The sequence below is a fragment of the Oncorhynchus clarkii genome, chromosome 21 (genome assembly GCF_045791955.1).
Source record: "Oncorhynchus clarkii lewisi isolate Uvic-CL-2024 chromosome 21, UVic_Ocla_1.0, whole genome shotgun sequence".
Taxonomy (NCBI): Eukaryota; Metazoa; Chordata; class Actinopteri; order Salmoniformes; family Salmonidae; genus Oncorhynchus; species Oncorhynchus clarkii.
The window spans coordinates 13,784,854-13,805,781 of record NC_092167.1 but is presented as its reverse complement, the minus strand read 5'-3'; the positions used below and the strand labels follow the sequence as shown (position 1 = coordinate 13,805,781).

Sequence of the window (20,928 nt, the reverse complement as noted above, 5' to 3'; positions counted from 1 at the left end):
TGCCTCCAGTAATGCAGTCTTGCACCACCAAATTATAGTGTGTGTCCAATCGAAGACTGCGTACTCTTAAAATAGACAGAAGGAGAAATTATAGTCCTGTAGAGTGTGTGTGTGTGTGTGTGTGTGTGTGTGTGTGTGTGTGTGTGTGTGTGTGTGTGTGTGTGTGTGTGTGTGTGTGTGTGTGTGTCAGTCGACCCTGAGCAAAACAGAAAGAGGGAGACTGTGGAGAAATACGAAGACGCTTTTAAAATGGGTTTTGTGGGGCAAGAGAGAGAAGCCGAGCTAATATTGAAGAATTCTTGAATGTTGATTATGCTGATGAGCTCTCTGCCCTAAGTCAAATTTGCAGACTAGCTGCAATCTTGGATGGTGCCTCTGCCAAAGGGGGCGTAACCCAGCCACCTGCAAACACGCATGCATGCAAGCATGCGCACACACACACATTCTCGCAGATGGATGGTGACAGATGTTCTCAGAACAGCCTTTAAACACTCAGACTAAAGGAGAGACAGGCAGAATGAGAGTAATAACTCACCTGACTGTTACTATCTTAGGCTACCACTTTAAAGGACATATCAAATCTCCCTCAAACCAGTGCACCTGGCACCTACTACCATGCCGTGCTCACCCTCTGAATGGCACACACACACAATCCATGTCTCATTTGTCTCTTTAACCTGTCTCCTCCCCTTCATCTACACTGATTGAAGTGGATTTAACAGGTGACATAGATTGTTTTCACCTGAATTCACCTGGTCAGTCTATGTCATGGAAAGAGCATGTTTTGTACACTCAGTGTATGTCCTCCTCAGACTCTCTCCATCTTTCTCTTTCTGGCTGTGTCACTGTGTAGGCTGGGCTCTGGCTCTCTGAGTTTTGACAGAGCAGGCTGGGTTAGGGATAAGGTACAACTCAGCAGTCTGCAGTCTCTCAACAGCTCTACTCTCTTCCCCACATCTCATCTACCTCTCTCTCTTCTCTTCTCCAGTCAGCACCACTTCATCCCCTCTCCTCAAACATTCTCCTCCATCTTCTTCATACTCATTTCTCAACATCTAAATCCTCATACCCTGTCCCCTTCCCAATCTAGCCTTTTACTCATCTCTCACTCCAGCCCTCCATCTCTCACCTATACTCCTCTCCCCTCTCCTCTATCATCCTCCCTCTTTCCATTCACCCCTCTTCCCTTCTCTCCTCCCTCTTCCCTTCTCTCCTCTCTCTTTCCTTCTCTCCTCCCTCTTCCCTCTCTCCTGCTCTCTCTCTGGACTAGACAGAGTGACTGTGTCCTGGTATAACCGGACCAGACTTCACACCACAGACGCCATGTTCTCAGCCTGGACTGGACTGGCAGAACTTTGATTTGGATGGGGTTAAGTGTGTGTGTGTGTGTGTGTGTGTGTCAGGGGAGCTCTATTTGCTCCTCTATGATGGCAACGTGTCCAGCCCTCCTCCCCTTTCCTGGACGGGCATGAGAGGGGTCTTTGAGTCGCGCCACGCTGCCCAGCCCAGCAGCCATCTGGTAACCCGCCATGTTGTGGGCTCACAGACTGGTGTTGGTGCCCACCGTTCCCCGTGGCATTGCCAAACCAGCCGCGCTGGCAGTGGCAGAACAACCAGGCTGGAACGTACCACACCCACTAACACACTCACTCAAGGAAGGCCTGATAGAGAGGGTAGAGAGAGAGAGAGAGAGAGAGAGAGAGAGAGAGAGAGAGAGAGAGAGAGAGAGAGAGAGAGAGAGAGAGAGAGAGAGAGAGAGAGAGAGAGAGAGAGAGAGAGAGAGAGAGAGAGGAATGAAAGAATTAGAGGATACAGACAGACAAGGTGTGATCAGAATTCGAATCAACTTTATTCTCTATGTACATTTACACATACTCAGAATGTTACTTGATGATATGGTGCTGCTAGTGATATGGTGCTGCTAGTGATAGACGACATACTCAGAATGTTACTTGATGATATGGTGCTGCTAGTGATAGACGACATACTCTGAATGTTACTTGATGATATGGTGCTGCTAGTGACATGGTGCTGCTAGTGATAGACGACATACTCGGAATGCTACTTGATGATATGGTGCTGCTAGTGATAGATGACATACTCAGAATGTTACTTGATGATATGGTGCTGCTAGTGATATGGTGCTGCTAGTGATAGATGACATACTCAGAATGTTACCTGATGATGTGGTGCTGCTAGTGATAGACGACATACTCAGAATGTTACTTGATGATATGGTGCTGCTAGTGATATGGTGCTGCTAGTGATAGACAACATACTCGGAATGCTACTTGATGATATGGTGCTGCTAGTGATAGACGACATACTCAGAATGTTACTTGATGATATGGTGCTGCTAGTGATATGGTGCTGCTAGTGATAGACGACATACTCAGAATGTTACTTGATTATATGGTGCTGCTAGTGATATGGTGCTGCTAGTGATAGATGACATACTCAGAATGTTACTTGATGATATGGTGCTGCTAGTGAGATGGTGCTGCTAGCGATAGACGACATACTCAGAATGTTACTTGATGATATGGTGCTGCTAGTGATAGACGACATACTCAGAATGTTACTTGATGATATGGTGCTGCTAGTGATATGGTGCTGCTAGTGATAGACGACATACTCAGAATGTTACTTGATGATATGGTGCTGCTAGTGATAGACGACAAACTCAGAATGTTACTTGATGATATGGTGCTGCTAGTGATATGGTGCTGCTAGTGATAGACGCCATACTCGGAATATTACTTGATGATATGGTGCTGCTAGTGATAGACGACATAGTCTGAATGTTACTTGATGATATGGTGCTGCTAGTGATATGGTGCTGCTAGTGATAGACGACAAACTCAGAATGTTACTTGATGATATGGTGCTGCTAGTGATAGATGACATACTCAGAATGTTACTTGATGACTTGGTGTTTCTAGTGATATGGTGGTGCTAGGTATATGGTGCTGCTAGTGATATGGTGCTGCTAGTGACAATATTTAGAGACAGAATACAGACAAAGGAGTTTAAACAAAGGTGACATACACTGTATATACAACAGTATGTGGACACCATTTCAAATAAGTGGATTCCCGTTGCTGACACCCGTTGCTGACAGATGTATAAAATCGAGCACACAGCCATGCAATCTTCATAGACAAACATTGGCACTTTTAATGTGGCACCGTCATAGGATGCAACAAGTCAGTTCATTAAATTTCTGCCCTACTAGAGCTGCCCCGGCCCACTGTAAGTGCTGTTATTGTGATGTGGGAAACGTCTAGGAGCAACAATGGCTCAGCCACGAAGGCCAGACAGGCTAACAGAATGGGACCGCCGAGTGCTGAAGAGAGTAGAGTAACACTCACTGCTCGGGCGCAACACTCACTAACGAGTTCCAAATCTCCTCTGGAAGCAACGTCAGCACAAGAACTGTTCGTCAGGAGCTTCATGAAATGTGTTTCCATGGCCGAGCAGCTGCACACAAGCCTAAGATCACCATGCCTATTGCCAAGCGTCGGCTGGAGTGGTGTAAAGCTCGCCGCCATTGGACTTTGTAGCAGTGGGAATGCATTCTCTGGAGTGATGAATCACGCTTCACCATCTGGCAGTCCGATGGACCAATCTGGGTTTGGCGGATGCCAGGAGAACGCTACCTGCCCCAATGCATGGTGCCACCTGTGCAGTGAAGGGAAATCTTAACGCAACAGCATACAATGACATTCTAGATTATTCTGTTCCTCCAACTTTGTGGCAACAGTTTGGGGAAGGCCCTTTCCTATTTCAGCATGACAATGCCACCGTGCACAAAGCGAGGTCCATACATAAATTGTTTGTCGAGATCGGTGTGGAAGAACTTGACTGGCCTGCACAGAGCCTTGACCTCAACTCCATCAAACACCTTTGGGATGAATTGGAACGCTGACTGCGAGCCAGACCTAATCGCCCAACATCAGTGCCCCAGCCTCACTAATGCTCTTGTGGCTGAATGGAAGCAAGTCCCCGCAGCAGTGTTCCAACATCTAGTGGAAAGCCTTCCCAGAAGAGTGGAGGCTGTTATAGCAGAAAAGGGGGGACCGACTCCATATTAATGCCCATGACTTTGGAATGAGTGTGTATGTTACAGACGTTTCCCATTAGCCATAGTGCAACACTTTGAATGTTCCTCTCAGAGCCACTTAATGAGACATGGTGACTGAGACATCCTCCATTTAATTAAAACCATGATTCACTCACTCCTTCATGGCCACCATGCAGTCTACTGCCCTGAGTCTACAATCTATAGCCTGGTCCCAGACCTGTTCGTGCTCTCTCGATAACCTCTCGTAGACAGGCTGCGTAAACATAAATGGCACCGTAGATCTGTCATAATACAATGGGATGCGTGAGATAACGGGGACAAATCAGGATTTTGCAGGTGTTAGCAGCTATTGAATTTTGGACGGTGCGGGGACATGTGACCCATAGACTTGCCCGTAACGTGCAGAGAGAGAGGGGGTGGAGCTCTTCGTTCCAGTTCCAATCCTCATTATACGTATGGACCTAGAACTTAATCGAGCATCTGACCAATTACGCAAGACTTTAGTTCTGGGTTAGCCGAGAAAAATCTCCTGTGGTCATTATAGCGCCTGTGGTCATTATAGTCTGGTCCCAGACCTGTTTGTGATGTCTTGCCAACACCTATGTTCATCTTCACAGACAATAGGAGTTGACAAAACAACACAAGCAAATCTGGAACCAGGCTAAGTCTCCACTTCTGTACCCTAACAGTCCTGCTTTGGTGTTGTTAGTCTCAAGGCAGCAGACTGCAGATGGCTTTGCCCCGGGCTGTTACTCACTCTAATGACTAAATCATTGTGTTGGTAGAGCAGGGGCTCGGGACTAAACTGAGCACTCACCCAAAAAAGAAAGGGCAACTGGGCAACAAACTCTCTCTTTGTCTAAAACACACACACACACACACACACACACACACACACACACACACACGTATTTCTTCTCTGAAACAAATTGACTCACACAAGTTGACAACAACAAAAGAAGGACCAATATGTTCAGACACGTACGCAGCTGACACACACACACACCTCGCTGGCTCTTCTGGCCCTCTGAAGGTAAATATTAGCCGTGAGTCTGTCTGAGAGGCTGAGCAGCACTTCACATCATCGACGGACCATGCACTCACCACCCAAAAATGCTCCAGCACCCTCCTCTATCCCTCTCTCCAACGCACAGCCGCTAATAATGCCCAAATGTGGTTAACTTCCGGTGTTAACCACCTGTTAACCTGCTAACCGCCAAGGGACTAAAACATAACAACCAAATCAATATTTATTGGCAGGAGGCAGCGTGATAACATTCACATCTGTCTTAGTCTGACGTTCCAGCAACACTCAGGTAACGTTGCAACCGCCCAATAACAGAGAACGGAAGAGGTTTGCTGAGATCAACAGAACCCAGTCAGACTGGTTCATGTGCCCTTCCATCAGAGTCAAGCCCTCTAAAGGTTTACGATACGTGGCAACCAGATGTTGACGTGTAGAAAACGCCACTTAAGCAGACATTTTCCATCATTAACATCCCCCTTTCCGTATCCACCTCCTATCAGGGAGGAAATGATTGTTTGGGGTTGAGAGAAACCCCTGAACATCTGTGAGCCCCTCGTCTGTTAAATAGAGAGGTCTGCACCATTAGACACAGTACCTTTCACTCAACTATGTGTGTGTGTGTGTGTGTGTGTGTGTGTGGCCCATGATCAGATTATCAGAGGCACAGGAAGTAAGGGGGGAAGTGGGGGCTCTCTCACTCTCTCTGTTTCTAGACGACTATCTGTCTATTGTTGCCCATATAAATGAATTTGTGTTTGTTGTTCTGTGCTAAAGAATGTCTATAGCTGTTAATGACTTAATGACTGTATTATCAGAGCGCATGTATGTGTCCTTATATATCTGCACGTGTGTGTGTGTGTGTGTGTGTGTGTGTGTGTGTGTGTGTGTGTGTGTGTGTGTGTGGCAGTCCCTTGTATTGAAGTCCAGACTCTCCAACAGATGGCTATCAACCTCACGGCTGCCTGGCCAAAAGTGCAGACGCAACACAGTCATGGGCCCTGAACTGGAGCACCACAGGCCAATGAAATGTGGGGACAGAGCCACAATGTCATGGTCATTCAGGACTTCTGGGATACCCTCCCACAATACACACTCACAGGCAGAAGAGAGAGCGAGGATACAGGACAATGGGGTTGGGAGGGAGAGAGAGAGAGAGAGAGAGAGCCCACTGGATAGCTCTCCTGACAACACCCCCACACCCACTGAGGACACACAAAAGCCAGAGATTGTGCTCCTCATTGACTCAAATGGAAAATACAATGATGAGAGGAAACTTTTTCCAAAAGTGGCTAAACTCTGGTGTCCGAACACCCGGCGTACCCTGAAGCTGTTTTTAGAGGACCGACTAGGGTCGCCCAGCCACATCATAATACACACAGGCACAAACGACCTGAGAGCCCAGCAGGAAAGGGTGGCCACAGCACTCAAGGGAGTGATTGAAAAGCCTCTTCCCCAACGCACAAGTGGTTATCTCCACCTTGCTACCAAAAAAGACGTTCACCCTGACACCACACTGCGGGTGAATGCAAGCATTTCCTGGGACTGTGCCTCAAAACCAAATGTTTACCTGGCTCATCACTCCACCTTGGACTTGAACAGCCTTTATGGCCAGGTCTGCCTCTACAAGACAGCAGCCCCCACCTTTGCCAGGACCCTGAAGGACATCACCCTCAACTGCAGCCCCAGCACCTCATACAGGAGCAACAGAGAAACGGACACCCCGCCCAGACCAGCCAGACACCCTCCCAGAACTATCTAAAGAGAGAAAATGTCCTTGTGTGTGCTACCTATATCCCCCAAATACAATCTCCATACTTTAACGAGGACAGCTTCTCCCTCCTAGAGGGGGAGATCAACCATTTCTAGGCCCATGGACATGTACTAGTCTGTGGCGACCTAAATGCCAGAACTGGATAAGAACCTGACACTCTTAGCACACAGAGTGACAAACATCTACATGGAGGTGACAGCATTCCCTCCCACAACTATGACACAACTATGACAAAACAACCAACAAAAACGGGTCACAACTCCTGCAGCTCTGTCGCACGCTGGGTCTGTACATAGTCAATGGTAGGCTTTGAGGGGACTCTTACGGTAGATACACCTACAGCTCATCCCTTGGCAGTATTACTGTAGATTACTTATCACTGACCTCAACCCAGAGACTCTCAGAGCGTTCACAGTCAGCCCAATGACACCCCTATCAGACCACAGCAAAATCACAGTCGACTTGAACAGAGCAATACTCAATCATAAGGCAGCAACGCCAAAGGAACTGCACAATATTAATAAATTATATAGGTGGGAGGAAAGTAGTGTAGAAACCTACCAAAAAACAATTAGGCAACAACAAATTCAATCCCTTTTAGACAACATCCTGGACAAAACGTTTCACTGTAATAGTGTGTGGCAGTAGAAAACCTGAACAGTATATTTGACATCTCAGCTTCCCTATCAAATCTAAAAATGTAAAGCAGACAGCCTAAGAAAATGAACAACAATGACAAATGGTTTGATGAAGAATGCAAAAACCTAACAAATATACTGAGAAACCTATCCAACCAAAACTAGAGACCCAGAAAACCTGAGCCTTCACTATGGTGAATCCCTAAAACAAGAGAAAAAGAAGGAACAGCACGTCAGAAATCGGCTCAATGTAATTGAAGAATCCATTGAATCTAACCACTTCTGAGAAAATTGTGACACACTAAATAAACAACAACAACACAAAGAATTATCTATCCAAAATGGAGATGTATGAGTAAACCATTTCTCCAATCTTTTTGGCTCTATTACAAAGAACAAACAGCAAAAAAGTACTGTACATGATCAAATACAAATCTTAGAATCAACTATTAAAGACTAACAGAACCCACTGGATTCTCCAATTACATTGAACTACAGGACAAAACACAAACCCTCCAACCCAAACAGGCCTATGGTGTTGTTGGTATCCACAATGAAATGATCAAATATACAGACCACAAATTTCAATTGGCTATACTTAAACTCTTCAACATCATCCTCAGCTCTGGCATGTTCCCCAGTATTTGGAACAGAGGACTGATCACCCCAATCCACAAAAGTGGAGACAAATTTCACCCCAATAACTACCATGGGACATGCGTCAACAGCAACTTTAGGAAAATTATCTGCATTATCATTTAACAGCAGACTGGTACATTTCCTCAGTGAAAACTATGTACTGAGCAAATGTCAAATTGGCTTTTTACCAAATTACCGTACGACAGACCACATATTCACCCTGCACACCCTAATTGGCAAACAAACCAAAACAAAGGCAAAGTCTTCTCATGCTTTGTTGAATTCAAAAAAGCGTTTCACTTAATTTGGCATGAGGGTCTGCTATATAAATTGATAGAAAGCGGTGTTGGGAAAAACATACAACATTATAAAATCCATGTACACAAACAACAAGCGGCGGTTAAAATTGGCAAAAAACACACATTTCTTTCCAGAGGGACGTAGGGTGAAAAAGGGATGCAACTTGAGCCTCACCATCTTCAACATATATATATATATATCAACGAATTGGCGAGGGTACTAGAACAGTCTACAGCACCCGTCCTCACCCTACTAGAATCTGAAGTCAAATGTCTACTATTTGCTGATGATCTGGAGCTTCTGTCCCCAACCAAGGAGGGCCCACAGCAGCACCTAGATCTTCTGCATAGATTCTGTCAGACCTGGGCCCCGACAGACCTGGGCCCTGACAGTAAATCTATGTAAAACAAAAATAATGGTGTTCCAAAAAAGTCTGCTTGCCAGGACCACAAATACAAATTCCCTCTAGACACCGTTGCCCTAGATCGAACAAAAACCTATACATACCTCTGCCTAAATATCAACACCATAACTTCCACAAGGCTGTGAACAATCTAAGAGACAAGGCAAGAAGCGTTCTGTGCCATCAAAAGGAACATAAAACTCAACATCCCAATTAGGATCTGGCAAAAAATACTTAAATCTGTTATCGAACCCATTGCCTTCTATGGTTGAGAGGTTTGGTGTCCACTCACCAACCAAGAACTCACAGAATGGGACAAACACCCAATTGAGCAAAATTCTGCAAAAATATACTTTGTGTACAATGCAAAACCCCAAACAATGCATGCAGAGCAGAATTAAGACTATATCCGCTAGTTATCAAAATCCAGAAAAGAGCTGTTCAATTCTACAACCACCTAAATGGAAGCAATTCCCACACATTCCACCACAAAACTCTCACCAACAGAGAGATGAACCTAGAGAAAAGTCCCCTAAACCAGCTGGTTCTGGGGCTCTGTTCACAAACACAAACTGACCCCACAGAGCCCCAGGATACAAACACATTTATACCCGACCAAATTAAGAGAAAGCGAAAACATAACCATTTGACACGGAAAGAGTCAACCAAAAAACAAAGTAAATTGGAACACTATCTGGCCCTAAACAGAGAGTACACAGTGGCAGAATACCTGACCACTGTGACTGACCCTAAATTAAGAAAATCCTCGACTATGTACAGACTCAGTGAGCATAGCCTTGCTATTGAGAGAGGCCCCATTGGAGACACATATTTCCCACAGATTATAGACCCACAACGAATTTGAAAACAAATCAAACATTGACAAACTCCCATATCTGTTAGGCGAAATACCGCAGTGTGCAGTCACAGCAGCAAGATTTGTGGCCAATTGCCATGAGAAAAGAGGAAACAGTGGAGCACAAACAACATTTTAACTACAACCTATAATCATCTCTTTATGTATTTCCCCTTTCATACTTCAACCACTTGCACAATGTTACAACACTGTACAAAGCCAATAATATAACATTTGAAATGTCTATATAATTTGAAAACTTTTGTGAGTGTAATGTTTACTAGTGTTTCCCTTGTTCATTTCCCTTTTGTTTATTGTCTATTCCATTTGCTTTGGCAATGTAAACGTGTTTCCCATGCCAATAAAGCCAATTGAATTGAATTTTGAGAGAGAGAGAGACAGAGGCAGAGAGAGAGAGAGAGAAAGAATCTTGTTTTATTACTATAGGTCATCTGTTCTCTGTACAGGATAACATCAGAAGCTTTTGTGCTGGAGAATTCCACCGCACAGAAAGAGACAGTTCTAGAACACATTCACAGAAACTGGGACAAGAACTCTAGAATTCACACAAAAGGGATAAAAGCCATTGAATTCCTATGCACAAAGGGAGACACTGTAGAGCTCTAGAATGTAAGTCAATGATTCTATCATCAAACTCCAGTGATTATGGATGAGGTAACCACAGTCTGCAAATCAGCCGTCTTCCCCAAAGTATCAGTTCCACCTTACATTACTGTCCCGGGGTAGCAAGCAGTAAGGAGTTTTGAGTTTCCCAGAGAAATTCCACCAGAGGCTTTGTCCATCTCATTCTTGATCAAGTCTTTTCCGCTAAACTCCATCTGACTGCCTCATACCCCCCTTTTCCCCCTCCCCTAGCTCTCTTTGAGGTCCGTCGCTATGGAAATCTTACCCAAAAATTCAGCTGGGTTCCAAATTAGGTCAGTGAGCCATGTCACTGTCCATGCTCGGCTGCTCTAGTCTGGACACACTGGTGCATTATGGGGGATGTGAAACGTGAGTGTGTGACTGAGGCCAGAGTGCACAACCAGGTCACCACTCACACACAGCCGAGAAAATACACCGAACAGAGTCCCAGTATAAACACACACACAGACAGTCATGCCCAGTCTCTCCAAAATACCCCCTGGCACCTCTCACCCAAAGAATACTGACGAAACAAAACAGCCATATTAGCTGCTGCTGCTACTTTGGTCCCAGTCCTAATGCCTTTAAACATATGCCTGCAGTGGAAGGCAACCTCACACAGACACTGAATGATCTATCAGAGGCACAAAGCTTCAACTGAGCTCAACGGACTATGACTCAAGCTGGATCTGTCTCTTTGAAGAACACTTTCACTGGAGTGTTTCCAGCGTGTGTGCATGTTTGCAGCCGTGCGCGCATGTGAGCAAGTGTGTGTGTGTGCATGTGATTGTGTTGAGTCCCAGATGAGGAGTCTCTCTCCACTGTCTGGTTTAAAGGTCGTGACCCCAAAGGGCCTGTAAACGAGGTGAGAGTTTGCACAGGGGGGCGAGACGGGATTCCCAGGCAGTCTAACATTCCGGAACCAGAGGAACGCTCCTCGGACTTCCGTGTGCCGTGAAGTGCTACAGGAAGACCAGAGGGGTTCAGTCTGTCATGTTCTTAGGCTGTATTGTGTAAGTGAGTGGGGGAGGGGTGGTCAAGAGAGAGAGAAATAAGCACAGTTACACACCGAAATGTCAGACATTGTCCATTATTCACTTAAGCAATGGGCAGGAACCAGACAGAACAGTTTTAGGCTGCTGGAATAGTGTGCAGTTTGGTTCACCTGCCGGCAACCTCAGATCAGGCTTAATATGCCAGACCACTCAGTTCACTTGCCTCTGGCAATAGGGCAACCCTTAATGTCAATCCCTGGTCTCACCGACAGAATCACTTCATAATCCCAAACACACAACCTCACTACCTTGAAACACACCACACATCTGCTCCACCACCACTGACACACACACACCATTTTACACAGGGCTTTTTCTCACGTCTGACATGTATTCTTCAAAAACAATTACATGCAACACTTTCAGATGTCCCCTCTTCTAAAACGAGATAGGTCCATGCATGCCTATACCCCTATGCCTGGGAGAGGCTCCCTATAGCAACCCCCTCAGCCTTTTATCTTTGTGGATCTACAGAATGTCGCGGGGGAGTCATGCATCGCCGCTGGAAAGCATTTCTCCACATGCCCAAGTATCTGTGTGCGCACTAACGCACATATATTGGGGCAGTTTCCACGGTGATGTTTGATTAACGGAATAGGGATGACACGCATTACGGTGCAGTAGGCTAGTGATGAGAGCCCTGTCGCTGGTGTAAGCTACATCGATGACTCACAACCGGGGACTCAGAAATTCCACCAAATGATGTGGAAGTACGGCGTGGCAATTAGAGTTTTACGCATTCGTACTTGGTTCCTCTGTAGTACAATGCATTCGCTGATATTCCCCTTCATTTAAAAAAAAAATCCATTACCACTTGTTCACTTTTCGGACACAACTTTGAATCAAAGGAGGGGAACGAATAAAGTATTACTGCAAAATCCCCTTTAACAATAATACGGTCACTTTGGCTGGGAAAAGTCTACATGGCACAATACCCTGTTATTATTATTTACATCACTATATTCCCTACTACCGCAAATAGAGACGTGGCCACATTGAAATAAAGCATAGCCAATGTATTCAAAATTTGTGAGGTAATTAAATCACACTTTTTTTCTCTCATACGTCACTTACATATCATTATTTTATATCCCTTTCTAAAAAGTGTATTTTTGCCACCTCTCTGATCCTGGACCATGGCATGGAACAGGAGCTCAAATTAAACAGTTTCAGTCATGGGAGGAATTTAACAGCGTCACACAGTTGCTCAGAAATAATTTCGCGTTACTGTAAACCTGTTGTAGGTCAATATTGAGGCATTTTGCTGTTTGTACAGTGCGATCCTTGCGCGTCTGAAAGCAGGGCTCTTTGATTCATGGTACAGAGCCTATACTGTACGGCTGCGGCCGAACGGTGCCGTGGCAGTGGCACTAGGTCGACTTCAGCCAAACTGACTGGAGAGAGACAAAAAGAATCCATCCATACCAGCGAGAACGCCCGCGACTACAGGCGATGCGTACCGCAATCTCAAAACACACATGTCGTGCTTGTTTCCCACGAGATTACTGACTCTGGCACAATAGCCTATACGATCAATTGCATAAACGCACAATCTATGCGATAGTGTTTGACCTAAAACAGGCAACACATTATTTCCCAACCTCGGCGACACAGGATGGATAGATGGGTGTTACAACCTTGTCATTGTTTATAAAATGCATGATTCAACATAGTCAACAAATACATCGATATCAACATGCCACAACAGAGTGGGCCATGGGCAGGACGTCACAGATCAATGAACACAACACACAACAAATTCGAGAGAGACAGAGACCCTACCTACCTGGTTGGAACATACTTTGGAAATAAAAGATGACCAGAATAAAAGATCCCAAACAAGTGGCGAGTACCATCCGGCATATTCTGCTCATCCTCATCAGCTCGAGCAGAGTCTGTTTCATGGCTGTCAGGGAATGACTGTGGCGGATTTTCAGTGTGTAGGTCGGTAGGTCGGTCTGAACACCGGGCTTGTCGTGCGGTTGTGGTACTGATGGTGATACTCACTGCAATTGTCCGCTACTCAATGAGCTCAATGCTTTCGCTCTGGACTGTACTATTCGTCCCTACCTCCTAAACTACAGGGGGAGCAAGACAACTATTCTGCCCCCTCTTGCAACAGAAAATGAGCGCGCCCAAACGCGATGAACATCAGAGACGTGTAAAACAAAACCGCTATCTCACGTCGCACACTGAGAAATGAATGGTGTTATACCACATTGCTATATATTTATTTTTGTATGTGTCTAAATATGTCTAAGCGTTTCCCCCTTGTAATAAGATTATATATGGAAAGATGAATTATCACCATCTGAGTGAGTGACTGTGTAAGAGAAGTACTGTGTGGATTCATTTACATTCCTCTCACAGCAAGAACAGGCGAACACTAACAGAGAAGTAGATCGATGCTGCTGACATAACACAGACATGGTGAAACTGTTCATTATAACAGAGATTACATAACGTAGGCTACTTTACAAACCGGCGTTCTTGTATGGAAACGGTTTGTGGATCAGTTTGTGAGTACATGTGCGTAGCTCATTGAATTGCGCGCATCTATAGATTAGATATATGGTTCTTGTTCAAGTCCAGTGGTGGGAATACCATATTTAGATATTTTAAATCCACACCAATCAATTGAGTTAATTGAATTTCAATCAAATAATGTTGTCAAATCAGGCTAGTGAGAGTTATGAATTGAATATATTTGTATTACCTGAATATGACATGACTAAAATTGACACATTTTACCCGTTGGACGTTGCCTTGCCAGTCTTGCAGAGGCCATAGAAGGATTCGTTATGTCAATGTGCTAATTCCTCAATACTATGGGTATGGGTATTATAGCACCACCTAGTGTCAATGGTAGACAGATATATTTCTCACAGTGGCCACAGAAAATAGTTTGGTTTTTGCCCTAGCACTACACAGCTGATTCAAATGATCAACTCATCATCAAGCTTTGATTATTTGAATCAGCTGTGTATTGCTAGGGCAAAAACCAAGACCTGCACCTGGGAGGGGGGCTGAGTTTGGGAAACCCTGCCATTGAGTACCACAGTGTGAGTCATCATCAGTGGCGATTTTAGCATGTAAATCTTGGTGGGGAAAACTAATAAAAAAAGTAAACTAATTATGCATGCCAGCAAAGCCACTACACAGCACAGCACAACACTAAACAATACATTAATTGCACTAAAATGGTGACAAACCATAATTTGCAAATAAATTCATTAACAATCCTACAATGTGATTTGTTTTTTTTTCTCATTTTGTCTGTCATAGAAATGTACAGGCCTCTCATCTTTTTAAGTGGGAGAACTTGCACAATTGGTGGCTGACTAAATACTTTTTTGCCCCACTGTATATATATTTACATTGTTTGCAAACTGATGTGACACATATGAATGCCAAAATAACATGCAAAACAGGCAAGTCCCCCCCCCCAAAACAAAAATGTGTATTATTTTTTTGCTAAAAATGTGAGGCTTGTTCGAGAGAGATTTATATGGTTATCATCACACCACGGTAAGCCTACATGAAACACAGCCCTTATTTGAAGTGTTTCTAAAATCCCCTATGGAAAAAATGAATGGTGGGAAAACATTTGGAGCCGTTTTCCTGTTTGACCGCTAGGTTTTATGGGTATTAGGACACCTTCATCATGGGGCTTTATTGAGCATGTCCACAGTGATCTATTCTAAAACCCAAAGGAAATACCTTCTGAAAAGATCCCAAAGCAAAGTGACAAAAATTTGAATCAATGTATCGTTATATGATTATAACTGGGACAATTGGAGACATAGCTGAATGGTATTCCTAATAACTTGTTCTGGGTGATATCAAATACATCTCCAGACAGACACTGTTCCGCTTTCCTTCTATTGATCTAATTATATTCTAATAGCGTTTGTAGACTGGTGTACTTTCCCTTTATTGGTACATCAGTCTCAGTCTCTGAATGCTCAATGTGTCTGCATAAGGAATAAACAGCACGGTTGTCTAGAGGACAAGCTGAACTGTAAGCAGTAATAAAACATGTCTTCCTCAAGCAGAACTAATAGTTAGTGAAGCATGCCTCTACAATGTTCCATGGGGACATACCGGTGATTATGTGCTGACAGATAAAAAAGTGTCTGCATAAAAGAGAGAGGTCTGTATTAAAGAGAGAGATGCAGCACAAACACATACATGCACACATGTGGACACTTATTGGGGGGGGGGGGGGGTTCTCTATCATTCTAGGTGTTGTAGCCTTTTGCCCCTGTCTCTCCTCCCATTAGTATGGGATACCTTATTAATGATCCCTGTGAATATTCATCACAGTGTTTAAGTCAGTCACTATGTCCTGCAGAACTGAGACAGAGAGAATGACAAAATGGAGGTAGCGAGGGAGAGAGAAAAAGACAGAGAGATAGTAGTCTTAGGTTACCCGGGGGGACCTAGTGAGAACCACTTACCTTCATTAAAAGTAAGAGCATTTTATTAATTCATATTTCTTAACTCTGATAATACTTTAATCTCGATCTGTTCATTACATTACATTACGGCACTTAAATCCCTTCAGCCCGTAGCTACAGAACCCTGCATAAAAGCATGAACTGTGTTTCTACAGTATTTAAATGCTCAAACAGGGCTTTATCGCTACTCAGCAGCCATTAAACTGTCAGTACAATCACTGACAGCTTAAAAGTCAGTACAATCACAGACTAATGAGTATTCATATGGGCTGCAGAGTTCACAGCTGAAAGGTGTCAGAGGTGCCTCTGCAAGTTAATATCAAAGTTTGGTTCATTAATATGGCAAAAGAAAGAGTTTAAAAGAGAAGAAAAAAAACATGTAAACAGGAAGTGACCCCAGTGTCTAGGGCCAGCAGCAGCAGTGTCAGTCCCCGCCCACCTGTCAACCAGGCTCCGGACTCAGATGTCATTGGACGGTTGATAGCTGCCCTGCTGCCCGTCACTCAACAATGAGGATGTTCTGACAGGCAACCGTGATTGACAGCAGGGGGCTAACGTCAGGAGTTCCCTCTGACCATCATGGCATCAGTGGCACGCTGAGTTACTGTTAGGTTGGTCAACACCTGAGGGAGAGACACACAATTAATAACTATTTAACAACACAGACTCAACATCCTTTCAAGAGAAAGAAAACGTGTGTGTGCGAAGTTCAGACAGTTTCCAAACAAAAACCCACCCCACCCAGCACTACTCTTATAAAAACCTCTGTGAGCCATTAATGTGCCACATCACACTTCTCAAACCCCATCTTCCCTGCTCAGTTGGAAACTAAAGTTTTCTACAAACTCCACTAAACTGTTTATTGAAGTCTCAAGAAAGTTTTCAAAGTGTCAGGAGAGTGAATAGCAGCCCAGCAGAACATTGAGCTGAGGGCTCCATCCTGTATTAGCTTATAGGAAATGGACTGTGTGTGATGTGGTTTGTAATGTAAGTCTATGAATAATTCACACAGGGAGCATTAGCAGCAAGCAAACCATCAGAGACAGTTGATCTGGGACCGCTGGACTTTTGATAATGTACGGCGGCCATTTTGTGCCAGATTGTTCACCATACATTAGTTATTGCAATGGAGAGGTAAAGAAACTGGCGTACTGACCTGGGCACAAACAGGGTGGAGTCTCACGGGGGTGTCCAGCTGCTGTTTGATCAGACCACACCTCAGAGCCACAGCAAAGCCCTGGAACACCTCCCCTGCGCTGGGCCCCATCACATGGAGACCTACCACATTCTCCTGTGGAGGTGACAGAACACACACATACACACACACTATAATATAGTCAGGTATGTGGCAGATGACTTTAGCATAGCATCTTGTCCCTTCTAGGTACCGTCCACTCCAATGGCCAGTAGTAGCTACGGTACACCTACAGAGAGGAGATCAAGTTTCAAGTTGTATTAGTCGTATGTACGGGTTGGTTACGCATGCTATACATCGTCCAATGAAATGCTTTCTTGCAGGTTCTTTCTCGACAGTGAAAACAACAATAAGAAATAATTAAGGACATCAGACATAGAATGCATAACTACTGAGTGTGTTGTATGTTGTGTGTGTGCGCATGTGTACCTCCACATTGTCCTCTCCAAACGTGAGAATGGCGTTCTCCTCTGACAGCCCACAGGTACAATACTCCATGGGAGGGAACATCACCGTGGGGACGTTATTGTAGTCACACTGGGAATGAGAACACACATACTAACTGTCACACCAGTCCCTTAATTAACCCATAGGTAAGAAAAACCTTAATCTAAATGTAATCCTAGTCTTAACCCCAGTCCCTGTCTCTGTACCGTTGTACTGTGCCCTCCGTAGAGCTTGCGGGACAGGAGTCGTCCTGCCTGCACGGAGAGGGCTGTGGTCAATGGACGACCCTCCTGTACCGCCCCCCTTGCATACACATATCCCACACTGCTCTGCTCCTTCTCATTCACAGAGATCTTGCCAGTCCTGCTGGATGGAGCCATAAATGCACACACACATTAATTTGTCATCCAAACAAACAGAAAGAAGTGTAAAAAGCAGGATGGTCACATTATAGTCACTCCTGATAGTATTTAACCCCAATATGGTCAAGACCAATGTCACTGGTACAGGTGTCTCTTCCTACAGCCAGCAGTACCTGCTAACACACATATAATGTTATTAAAACTGGCTTGTTATAATGCAAAACTAATAGTGTGTTAAGTTAGCGACTGTGTGGCTCAGTTGGTAGCGCATGGCGCTTGCAACGCAAGGGTTGTGGGTTCGATTCCCACAGGTGCCCAGTATGAAAAATATATGCACTCACTACTGTAAGTCTATTACTGTCTGCTAAATGTTTAAAATGTAGATGTAAAAGCCCAGCATATTAAAGTCTCCCTCCCATCAGTGGAGACAGCAGTCACTTTGAGACTATCTGCTCAACCTAACAGATATATATATACAAACACTAAATTATTTGCAATTCCTCAATATTTGACACCATAACACTTAAACTCCAGCCACTGTACCTTAGTAAGTGTGATGGAGGAACTTGACCCCGTGGACCAGCATGTGGTTCTCGATTTTCTGCACCCTTTTGTGGTCGAACCCAGGTACCAGGTGTGACCGCACCAGGACGGTGGCCTCTAACCCCAGACTAGACAGGAAGCCAGCACACTCCAGTCCCTCACTGGATTCCCCCACAACCAGGGTCCGCCCAGGGGAGTGGGGACAGAGAGAACAAGTCATCACTGGGGAAGAGAGTGGGAGAGAAATGAGAGTGAGAGGACCGTTGGTAGAGATGTTCCTTCTATGTTTGTGGTGTGTGTGTGTGTGTGTATGTGTGTGTGTGTGTGTGTGTGTGTTGTGTGTGTGTTTGTGTGCATGCTAACCTGGTGATGCAGTGCTCTCTGTCTCCAGGTATGATCAGGTATTGTTTCCTGTCCCCCACGGCAATGACGAGTGTCTCTGCTGGCTGTGTGATAGGTCCTCCTCACGTTGACATCTGTTGCATGATTGGATAACAGCCAGAGTGACATGACACCACTGACCAGAGCCGTTACTATCGAAATCACACGAAGAAACACAGAGAATCCTTGCTTGAAGTCCCGTATTCAAACTGCTTACTCATGCTTGCTGTACACTACACCCACCACCACCCTGTCCAACTGTCCAGACCTCCCTCTACTCCCATTATTCTCACCTGTCCAGAAGCCCCTCCCCCATGCTGACCTGTACACAACACCCACCACCACCCTGTCCAACTGTCCAGACCTCCCTCTACTCCCATTATTCTCACCTGTCCAGAAGCCCCTCCCCCATGCTGACCTGTACACAACACCCACCACCACCCTGTCCAACTGTCCAGACCTCCCTCTACTCCCATTATTCTCACCTGTACAGAAGCCCCTCCCCCATGCTGACCTGTACAATGTGTGGCACCAGTATCTCTCCATGGGCGTTCAGGTAGGTGACGTCACTGTCCCTCAGCTCCCTCCTCAGCTCGAAGCTCACAGACTTTACATGTTGTTGTACCGCCTCCACCATTTCACCCCAGCCATGGGACACTACAGACCATAATAACACATAGCAACAGACCATATGAACACGTAGCAACACAAACATCTAATCAACGACTAGCATTTAAACTCTGGATAGGACGCAAATAACTAAAGATAACATTTGACGGAATGATAACTAACACACACATTCAATATTGATTCAATGGAACAAAATACATACAGTATCTAGACTATAATGGAACTGATGCCCCAAATACATATCATGCACTGTAACTGATGCCCCAAATACATATCATGCACTGTAACTGATGCCCCAAATACATATCATGCACTGTAACTGATGCCCCAGACCCTCTCCAACGACCCTGTTCCTCAAACTTCCAGCCGTACTACCGGGCATCCTGGATGGCTTTTCCCAGCGGGGAGGCTTGGTGCAGGAGCTTCCTGGAAATACTGTCCACGTTCACACTGGAACCAGCTAGACCTGGCGGACAGCGAAAGTCAATAACCACTCACAAAATGACATTATGTCATAAAGGAATAAGCAACGTGGTGAAAACACTGTCTGCATCACACACCCCATTCAGTGACTTTAGGGGTGGGAGCCACCAAGTCAAGGACCAGCACCCTCCTCCTAAAGCCAGCAGCTTCCTGAAAGAGAAAAGGGGGGAAAGAAAGGGGGAATACAGACAGAGAAGTGGGTGAGGGTAAAAAGAGGTGTCAGTCGGATAAAGTAAAATCTCAAATCCCAAGTTCCTTCCTCTCATTTTCAGTTACCTCTGGATTTCAGAATATAACAGCTCATGCCATTAGCATAAAATCAATTTATATGATAATTATCACAGTATGCTTGGGCACACTGTGAGCATTGGCCAGATCAGATGACTGCTGATGAAACAGGTTAGTGTATGTAGGCTGGCTCACAGCCAATTGGGGTTAACACAGCTTTATGCAGGTTGACTACAGGTAGAGAGATGGAATATCTGACCTTTGAAGAGGGCTGCAAATCCCAGAAAGGACAAAAAGAGATTGAAACGGACATAGAGGGATCGAGATAGAAAGATCATTAAGAAAAACTGCAGGGGAGAATGGATTAAACTCAAATAATTGTTATTAATGAGTTTCTCTGAATTTGAAACTGAATTAAAAGAACAATTCCTAACAAAAAAAGAGCAAGACTAGAAGGGAAGGTGATACAGATCCATAGAGGGTGGTAGATCAGTGACAGACATGAAGAGACACAGACAGACAGCACTGTAGGTGTTGAGTAGCAGTAGTGACCCACCTTGGCCACAGCCAGGCCTCCAGACCCCCCTCCAATGACCAGCAGGTCATAGTCATACTGTCCACAGGGCAGCCTGGTTTGATCCATGTCTCTCTGCCGCAAGACAGACCAGTCTCTTGTGTGCTCCTCAGACCTAGGAGGAGAGACTGCTGGGGTTGGAAAGAAAACCTACAGGATGGTAGAGTAGCTCTCCAGAAACTACGTTGAAGAGCCCTGATATACACA

The 20,928-nt window shown here is 44.9% G+C and overlaps 1 protein-coding gene and 1 pseudogene across 2 annotated transcripts in view; both read right to left on the bottom strand.

Moving 5' to 3' along the window:
* LOC139378610 (carbohydrate sulfotransferase 11-like) overlaps positions 1 to 13,428 on the bottom strand; it is an 81,669-nt gene extending 68,241 nt beyond the window's left edge. The window contains exon 1 of one of the 2 annotated variants that reach the window (XM_071120932.1): positions 13,205 to 13,428. In XM_071120932.1, coding sequence (XP_070977033.1) covers positions 13,205 to 13,322 — 118 coding nt within the window. In that variant the 5' untranslated portion in view covers positions 13,323 to 13,428. The remainder of the gene's footprint in view (positions 1 to 13,204) is intronic. The other variant, XM_071120931.1, reaches the window with a different exon arrangement.
* Positions 13,429 to 16,435: 3,007 nt separating this feature from the next.
* LOC139379150 (thioredoxin reductase 1, cytoplasmic-like) lies at positions 16,436 to 20,790 on the bottom strand (annotated as a pseudogene).
* Between the last annotated feature and the right edge of the window lie 138 nt (positions 20,791 to 20,928).